The sequence below is a fragment of the Cyprinodon variegatus genome, unplaced genomic scaffold, assembly GCF_000732505.1.
Source record: "Cyprinodon variegatus isolate N-32 unplaced genomic scaffold, C_variegatus-1.0 Scaffold1214, whole genome shotgun sequence".
Taxonomy (NCBI): Eukaryota; Metazoa; Chordata; class Actinopteri; order Cyprinodontiformes; family Cyprinodontidae; genus Cyprinodon; species Cyprinodon variegatus.
Genome location: NW_015151667.1, coordinates 12,629 through 22,744, shown reverse-complemented (window position 1 = coordinate 22,744; position 10,116 = coordinate 12,629). Strand labels below are relative to the sequence as shown.

The window sequence follows — 10,116 nt, the reverse complement described above, 5'->3', positions numbered from 1 at the left end:
CCGAGGCTCAAACCTCAACAGGGATTTCTCATAGAGACTGACAGGCAGCGTCCTGCTGCTCCAAGGCGGAGGAGAGATCTCGTCCCACAGCAGCAAAACCAGCTAATTAATGCACAAAATCCTCATGAAATGAGGCACATTTTAGCACATATCTAAAGCAGCTTAATGGCTATATTTATAAAGTTTAACAATGCATATTTTACCAATAATTTAAGGAAATTTACAGGGTAGGTATAGCCAAGTATTCAATGAAAAGGGCGACACTGGTGAACATGTCACATGGTTCTTGCAGTACTCAAAATAGAAAAAAAAAAATCTTCACCATTCTTTCAATGAAGATACCATGTCTGTAAATATGTGCATACGTATGTTTATCAGCGAGAGATTTAGGAAAGTTTAGCCTGACTTCTGTGATTTATGTGTTAATTCAGATGTTGATTTTCCTATTGGCACAGTTTGATTAGAGTAGATTGAGCTGTAGATTGATTCGATTTCAGCCATCCCCCCAGTGCACATCGGTCCCTGACTGGCCAGCCTTATGAAAACTGTCTGATTGTTCTTCTTTTTAAACTTTCTATCCAGTGAATTCTGTTCTGTTATCATTGCAAGCAAAGAAAATATTTTGTAAATGATAATTTGAAAAAATACAGTCCAGAAATGAAACTTTGAAAATGTTCTTAATCAAAAATGATCAAAAACCTTTTGAGAGTAATTTTGCACTTTCTCAGATAATTTTTTTTTTATTTCTTTAGATTTTTTTTTCAATTATCCATTTTTTTTCTTTTTCATTATTTCGTTTTTTCTTTTTTTCTTCAAATTTCAGATTTTCAGATTGAGTTTAACCCCTTTAGGCCCAGGCAGTTTTTTTACGTACATTTTTTTTTATTTCTCTTTGTTATTTGGGCTTGTTTGAACCCAGTTAGAATAAAAACTAAACATCATATTTCAATGTAATTCAGTTTTAGAGAAAAATTATGTCCTCATATGTGGATTCATGTTCCCAAGCTACATAAAACACAATTAAGTCAACCTTGGATAAAAGAGTGAAAAAAACTCTTTATTTCCACCTTAAAGACAGCAGTTTTTCCTGACTGCTTTCTTTAAGTATTGATAACAGATACACATATTTTTTAAATATGTTTTGATTATCAAAGAGTAAAAACAACACAAGAAACATTTGATTTTTGGCTGTTTGAACCGTTACATCTAACAGATGATATTGTTTGCCTGTAACAAAGTATACAATAAAAATCTAAAGCATTTCCAACTGTTCTATTGTATCAACCTACTACTGTGAAAATTATAACATAAATAAACAAAATGAAGAAGAAAAAATCACTTTTGGACATTCACAGTTACAGTATCGCTTATGAAACTATCCATTTCTAATGTAACAATAAGGATATGTGAAAGGCAACAATCATTGCAGGTACAACTACATACCTTTAGAAATCTCTGCCATCACCTATGTGTGAAAGGCTAAGTAATGGTTGCGATCAGTTTGCATGCACAAGAACACTTTGCAGGTCACATAACGCACTCGGGTTCTTCCAGGGCAACCTGGTTGTCTGTAGCGCATAGCGTTCTTCAGGCGAATCATCTCTGGGAGATGGGCATTGGCTCTTCTGTGGACCGAAACATGAGGCAACTCCATCACATGACGTCTGACCCCTTGACTCATTTCTTCCTCCTCTGAGGGTTCTGAAAGGTCTGCATCTGCACCGTGATGCTGGGCCAAGAAGATTTTGGCCACTTCCATACGAAACTGGAGGAACTGGATGGGTCTGGTCTTTGGTCCAGCAGATTCTGCATGATCTTTTCGGTACAGGAGCCAGCTGTTGGCTAAAGCCAGATCTATGAAGTGCATTATCATTTGTAATGTCCACTTCTTGGTACGGGTGCTCATGCAATAGTAACTTATTATTCTGTCCATCAAATCCACTCCACCCATCTTCATGTTGTACTCACGTACAATGCTTGGTCGTGAGACAATGACACATTTCAGTTCATTGTCCCAACGCTGGCAGTACACCATGAACAACAGACATCATCAGCTTGCCCAGGGATGTTGAAAAAGGATATATAGTGTTATTAAAAATAAAAACACCTAAAACAGTTTGCTCTTGTGGGCTTAAACAACTTTTTGGTCATAATAAGCTTTTGCTTTTAGAAAATTCAAACAGACTAATTTATATATTCAACTCTGAAGCATAAAAAAGTTTTTTTTCCAGACATGTCAGAAATGTAAACCCACTTATCACAGGCAGGTACATCGTCTTCATTTGGAGAGTTTAGTGCATTTTTACATTTCTTTAACAAATAACTTTTAAAAACAAAACAATGTTATTGCAGATTTTCTCTAATTTATAAGTCAAATTTATTGTTAAATCTTTCTTAGCAAGATGTATAAAAAAACATTGTCTCTTCAGCTTCTGGCTGGATTGCTTACCTTTCCTTCAGTAATGACAGACTTGTAGTAAATGAGTTGGTTATTCACACATATGGAAGTTTTAAGTAACGTTGAAACGACATATATTTGATTCGACTTTGGGCAAAGCCATCCCAGGAGCATCTTATTAGATTAGATTCGATTCAGCTTTTGTTGTTATTGCAATAAATACAGACTCCATCCAATCAGTCTTGAAGTATTTTTTGGGTAATTGTCAAGTTTCGATCTCACTTGTGTCCAAGTTTCAACCTTGCAGCTTTATGAGTGGTTAAATGACTGAATGTGGGGGGGAAGTCTGTTCCTCTGACTTGATGAGGGGTTGTACAAGTACTGACCCTTTTAACTTTCCAAGATTAAGCTGACCATGGACCAGCAGTGACAGTTACTGATATGTTACTGATATGTTACCGTAAGTCCAGCTAATCAAACAGCAAGACGGCCTCCAGGAAAAATCTTGTGTATTTACTTAATGAGGGTTATAAGTGTCATAACCAGTTGCGGCTGGACAATAGAAGGCGGCAGATCGCTGCCCCACCAGCCCACTGGCCTTGATTAAGACATAAAAAAAAAGTGAAAATCAAATTATAAAAGCAATTTTTTTTATAGTGTCCTATTTGGCAATGTGGCAATAAGAATAATTGTCTTGATGCTAAATTTTTAATGCCAATTAAAGAATTATTTAAAAAAAATATGAATTTAATGACTTAATGATTTTTAATGAGAGCTGCTCATTGTCGCAGTGGGTAGCACTGCTGCCTTGCAGCAAGAAGGTCTGGCTTCGATTCCTGGACTCTGGTCTTTCTACATGGAGTTTGCATGTTCTGCCTGAGCATGCGTGGGTTCTCTCCGGGTACTCCGGCTTCCTCCCACAGTCCAAAAACATGACTGTTAGGTTAATTGGCTTCTCTAAAGTCCCCTTAGGTGTGTGTGTTTGCGTGAATGGTTTGTCCTGTTTGTCTCTGTGTTGCCCTGCGATGGACTGGCGACCTGTCCTGGGTGTAACCCGCCTCTTGCCCGTAGACAGCTGGAGATAGGCACCAGCACCCCTCACGACCCCACTTGGGATAAGCGTGTAAGAATATGGATGGATGGATTTTTTTAATGACCCGCGGAAATCCTGTTTAATGACGAGTAAAGCGTCATGTAATTTTTCGTCGGATCAGTGAAATATTTCCGGGCCTAGGGCGCAAAAATGTTTGCCCATTGACTCTGGTTAAAAGTTGTACATGAGCAGTAGCTCCTCTGCAATACAGAAGTATAGGAGAGCTCAGGGCGCAGCTAAGCAGCGACCTAAGGAGACAGGAAGTGGCACGCTAATTATCTAAAAGATATTTTTAGATATCTTTTTAGAAAAGTTCATATAATGTTTCCATCTTTATACAGCTTAATTAAATAGTCTGATATTACTTTAATTCGACTAATTAAGCAATATGTTTCAGTGCATTAGTCACATTTTGATCCAAAAGGTAAAATGTGAAACTTTAAAATAGATTATATTAAAAATGATTGTGCTGTGAGTAAAATCTATGGAATTTTCTTTTATTATATTTATTGTAGCTACTTGAAAACAGGTCTGGCTGAAGGAGATGCTGTGAGACGAACACATCAACAAAGATACTTCCTGTGTTTGTTTTTGTACTGTATAAACAAATCATTTTTACTCCCAACTCCACACATATTGATGCTTGGTCAGGTCCCCTGCGTGACAGATACTGATGCAAAGCTGATGCATGGTGTTCATGACAGGCTGTAGCAGGAACTTCCCAAAATGTTTCCAAAAGTAATAAAAACATAGTACAAACTTATCCCTTACCCTAACTACTAAATCTAAAGAAATACTAGTATACATGTTACTGTACACTTATAAAGCTACCAAAGTAACTTTGTAGGCTAAACTTCAATTAGTTTTTTTCTTTGTTGGGAGTCCCCTGCGTGTCAAATACTGTATTTGACGCATGGGGACTTTGGCTGAGCATCAATCTGTGACAAGTTGTCAGTGAGAATATGTTGATTAAACAGTTATTGGTTGATCCAAACATTTATACAGTAAAATATCTCTATCAACTCAGTTCTTTTTGTGTAAAGGACATCCACTGTTTTTGTTAGCTTATCAGAAAAGTGGTACTGACTGCTATGTTCATCTTTATCTTATCTTATCTTTATCACTTGGGCCGCCCCCCCAAACACCTGGTGATGCCTCTGTTGGTCGGGTCTGTTAGTTGGTCTAGTAGTGTGATTGTTTGTTTACAGGATAAATCACATCTTGAAGGCATCACATATTGATCAATAAAATGTTACAAGAAATAAAAGACAAAACAGTTCTGTTCCAATTTAAACACATTTATTGAAATCATTTTAAGCTGCTGATTGTTGGTACCTTTTCTAAAACCCTTTCTGTAGAAGATAAATCTTTTACAAGCGGCCGTTAAGAAAAATTAGCCTTTTTACAACATAATCTTTGGCAATCCAGTCTAGTTCTTTGAGGCCAAAGTTAATGACTGCAGTATTGTTCCCTGCTTCTACAAGAAAATAAACAGCAGTACACAGAAACAACAAATTGAAGGTCAGCCGGTTTACTCTGATAGATAAATGTGGCTTCCCTGAGTTAAGAACACTTCAAGGTCAAAGAAACAAACAAAAAAAGACTTATTTGATTTAAGCATTACTCCAATCAGACTGATAGCTTCCTCCTTATCTCTCCAGGGGTTTTACAACTGCTCCGTTGTCAGGAAGGTGCCTGGAAGGCACAGAGTTAACACCGTTTCACATCAGCTCACGTCTCCCAATTGTGCAAATATTGAATAATCGTGTTTGTGAGACCCTCACCTGTTCAGAAAATGCCCTGTTCCTTTCGCCGGTCGATATCTCTCTTCAGCTGGCAGGTGGCGCAGACAGAGCAACACATGTACGTGCAGTAATCCTTGAGCAATGATCCCTAGAAGCACAAACAGTTACTCTGAGATGCTGCAGCACAGACATGAAGCACCTTTTACACAGTTTAGACCTACACTTCCTGGTAGAAAAACAATGATTTTTTTTTTTTTTTGACGTACTGATAAATTAACTGGAGCTGTAAAATCTTCAGATAAGCGCAGAAAAACAAACTACATAAAACATTTTACAAACATCAGCTGAAAAAGAAAAAAACGTTCTTGGTATTTTGTAGAATTTTGGGGTTTTAATTTGTTTTATCCATTGAAATATTTCTATGCATTGCCATTATTATTATTTTTTTTTATAATAATGAAATGATTGATTACAATATAAAAACATATATGTATATATCAGGAAATAGAGATGTCACTTCAGCTATTTTCTGAGATATCAAATCATATCTACTTTTTCCTATTCTTAAAAACTGTCATTTTAATGTTGGAGTATCGTGAGAAAAGAAAACACTAAGCAAATCAAGCGGTTCCTATGGAGATTCCCACCTTTTCTAGAGCTCAGATAAGCCTTTGATATGACTATGCTTATCAGCTCTCAAAAGATATGATAGGTATATAAAAATGAATATATTTGAATAAAGAAAATAGATAAATTACGCAGAAAAGCTTCCTTTCCTTGGATGAAATAAATCAGGGGTATGCAGCCCTTTTAATTTAAAAAGCCAATTTTTAAAACAGCGCCTATAACAAAAGTTTTTCAAGAACCATATTATAGTTTTGTTTTTGGTTTTTTTATTGGAAGCCAAGGATATCTAATTAAGATTTTCATTTTTTTATGTTCAGAATCTATTTATTTATTTTGAGAAAAAAAAGGACATTGCATATTACTGAACATTAGACAATTTAAATGTGCCAGATTAAAGCATTAGGCTAACTTCCATCTGCAGTCCTCCTGGCAGGTTGATGTCACAACAAATAAGGTATTTACAACACACACCAAAGATGGACAGATACAGACTATTTAAGGTACCCCATAGTACAGACACACAGGAACTAAATGACTGTAAGGACAAAAAAAACTCCATCAATTGTATTGCACTGCTCTTACTAATATTGCATTGATCCCAGTGGTATTGCACGTATTAATATTGCACAGACAGTTATACTTATAATCAATATTGCACATGGATCTAGAATGAAATAGATGGTTTAGCCTTCATAAAAATAAATAAAACATTATATAAGTATAAAAATATAACAATGACAAATCATATTTAGGCCAGACGTAGCTAAATCTAAAAACCCTTCAATTCCTGTAAGAAGCTTTGTACCAATGGGGCCGTGTTGCGGTACAAAGATATTGCATCAAAACTCACAGAATTATCCTTTTCTAATCTGTTTTTTTTTTTTTTGAGACATCACTTGCAGCCCACTAAAGAGGAACAATAAAAAAAAAAATACAAACTCTAATATGAAAACAGTGCTTTCAGTTTGGGAGGGAAATAGCAATTTTAAATGCACCAATACATTAAAAGTTTTATTAAAGTGACACCGGTCACTGTGTGGCATCAAGCCACTAAGATAACCATAATTTCCTGTATCATGTGCCTTATCCTGTACTCCATCTCTACCATTCATCCCTCTGATTTATATGGTAAGCCGGAGCAGTGTGAGAATCACACCTATGTCATAAAATACACCCATCCCAGCCTTAGCTGCTCCGACAATAAGCTGTTTTAGTATACTGTTGGATGGGTGTAAAAACGGCCTCTTTGTTCTTTTCTTATCAGAATTTTTTTATTACATCAAGTCAGGATTCTGATAAAGATTGAATTCATTTTCTAACAAGTGCTGGAATCAAATTAGTAATAAAACTTTTATTGTAAATTTGATTAACTTTCTAAGGATCTCCTTATTGCTCTCGAGCTGGTGTTTCAGGCGGAATTATGGCCTGGAAGAGGAAATTATTTATACTCACACTGTGGGGAGCATCAAGTAAAAATATTGCTATCATTTATTTTTTGTTTTAAAATTGCATTCAATAAAATTGAATAAAGACATCAGACTTTAATAGGATTTTTCATCCCTAATAATAAAAAACTTTTATATGAAAACTGCATTGTGTGATTACTCATGTTGTCTTTGATTGCCAGTAAAGTTTGCTTTCATGCTCTGAAAATGTGACGAATATATGTAAAAAAAAAAAAAAAAGAAAAGCAATAAATATGTTTATATATAAAGCAATAAATTATAAAGGGGTCACAATTTGCTTTGAGAACTTACTTTGATGTTGTATCTTGTTCTGTAGACGCTGCGGATGGTCCAGACTGTACCGCAGAGGCAGCACTCATCCATGTCGCTGGCAATGGAGCAGCCAAGACAGCAGTGGCAGAAAAATCCAAAGCAGCCTTTGGAACAAAGAGAAGACGTGAATTAATGGGACATTTAGAAACTGAAATGGCATTTTAGCTCAAACTTTAAGAGTTTCATCATGACCAAATAAAAATCCAGAACTAAATCAAAGTAAGAAATGTGACAGGAGTAAAAACAAAAAATTCATAAATACTGATTTCTGAGGCTTAACACAAATAAATGGCACACTACACAGATTTATTTCATAAATGACGTGGAAACTAAGGGTATTTTTTCCTTCCACTAAGTATTTTTGGTTATCTAAAATCTCTATTAAGAAACAGAAAATGTTATGAGATATTCACATTTTAAAAAAAAGTTACTAACAGGTTCCAAGATCATCGCAGACATCACACAGGCCGGTCTGGAATTCAGAAGCATCATATTTGCCTGGTTGTCTTGTCACAGCCATTACGAAAAATTTTCTCTGGGGGATGAAGAAAATCTTTATCACATCTATCTATAGGCGACTGTAAAGCAAATCTCTCCTCTTAACATCAAACAATGTGGAAGTCTGGACAAATTATCTACAATGGGTTTCCAGTCCAGCTGTTGTTAGCAGAAAAAATCTTACCAGATGGAGATCTGAAAGACGGCGATACTGCTGAATGGGTCTCCTGAAACAACACTGATATGGCAGGAGGCAGAAGTGGACTTTTAAGAAATTAAACGTCATCACCAAGGTTGTAAATATACCGTTGACCTATTATGACGAGGTTTACCATAAACAGTTTGTTAAACACACCTATAAATTTTCCCATAGGTTAAGGGGTATGTAGGCTGAAGGTGTGTTTTTTGGTCTCTAGCAATAAATCCCACTTTATTGGTCTGAAGCAAAAAAATCTGGTTGTAACCTTTTTTTTTCTCCATTTTAATCTTTTAGGGAAACATTTACAGCTCATGTGACGTTTCACGTGAATAGCTACAACTTGAAATAAAATAATAAAAATAAAATTTGGAAATCCTCCCGATCATACTAATGTTAACACGGATGTACTGTGACGTATCAAATGCACTGGAAAAATCAACATGGTCCTCTCTGTGCTGTCTGCCTTGTCTAAAGCAATGGTCCTGTTGCAGCAGGTGTACAGAGACACAGTGATTGAGGACAGTTGGCTGAGTACCAGAACAAGGCACACCCGGAAAAAAGTAGTTAAAAAAAAATTCAAAAGATGATATAATTTATGTCCAAACGTCTACATTTGGTTGAAAAGTAACAGGTGAAAGCCGTAATTTTTAGATTGTTGAAAGACGTTGAAAAGTTGGCTTGCAATGTCTTTTCAACGTCCATTATTGAACTATTGTGAGAGAAAATCAGACCGACCAAACACAGCTTAATTTTAAACAAGACTATGACGGAACGACCAGATTTAGCCTAAAAATCTAAATGACGTCTGGTGTTTGGGGGGTCTACATCAATGGAACCTTCTCTTTGGTCAGACTACGGTATAAAAAGTGCTGTTTCTCTTCCGTTAGTTTTTTTTTCTTTAGTAGTTCGTTCAGATCCAGGGTGATCCTGGGCTTATCGTTTGCAGAAGCAAAACAATAGCTTTACTCTGCCACATAATGAGTTTCCTAGAGAGACTCCTGTGTGGCTAGATTAAAAGATTTGTAGGGTAGTCAGCTTTGACAGAAATTTTTACCGCCACCAGGATAATGTAACTGCAGATTTTTTTCATAATAGTCTTATTCTTTTAAAAATGTGATCATAGATTTTTAAACTATCCAATTTCTATTCCAAGTAATTTATCAGGGTTGTGGCGGGCTGGCACCTATATCCAGCAGTCTTGGAAAAAAGGTGCCGTACACCCTGGACAGACCAACAGGCTGTACAAACACAAAACCAACAACCATGAGTGCAAAAACTGACACCTAAGGGAAGATTAGAGACACCAGCCAGCCTAACAGTCATGCTTTTTAACTGCAGGTGATAGAAGCTGGAGGGAATTGGAGCATGCACAGGGAGAACATGCAAACTCCATGCAGCCCAACTTCCAACTGTTTAAGGGTAAAGATTTGGTTTCTTAAATATAGATATTGTTTGGTTTCAGAAGCCAACAATCATTCACCAGAAACAAAATCAGCTTAAGGCCAAGTCTAGCAAAGACCAAGAACCCGTTGACTGAGTTGAAGAAGAGAAAGTATCAATAGCCATGCCACTGTAAAAAATATGTTTTTTCTTACTAATGTTTGGAAATGTGTAGCATCTGAAATAAAATTGTATTTTGGATTACCAGAGTTACATTTACAGACTTGGAAAAATGTGTTGTTGGACTGCTCTTTAGCACAGGTGATTAATGTAAGATAGCAAATAATGACTGAAAGCATGGACTACAGAGCTTATCTTGTGTGAGTTTCCTAATAGTT

At 36.2% G+C, this 10,116-nt stretch overlaps 1 protein-coding gene across 1 annotated transcript; it reads right to left on the bottom strand.

Annotated features, from left to right (window-relative positions):
- Positions 1–4,791: 4,791 nt before the first annotated feature.
- plac8 (placenta specific 8) lies at positions 4,792–8,373 on the bottom strand. The gene is made up of 5 exons (XM_015401380.1): positions 8,324–8,373; positions 8,077–8,176; positions 7,621–7,745; positions 5,276–5,384; positions 4,792–5,186 (listed from the first exon to the last, which is right to left on the bottom strand). Exons 2-4 carry the CDS (start codon positions 8,159–8,161, stop codon positions 5,280–5,282), a joined length of 315 nt encoding a protein of 104 aa, XP_015256866.1. The 5' UTR covers positions 8,162–8,176; positions 8,324–8,373; the 3' UTR covers positions 4,792–5,186; positions 5,276–5,279.
- Between the last annotated feature and the right edge of the window lie 1,743 nt (positions 8,374–10,116).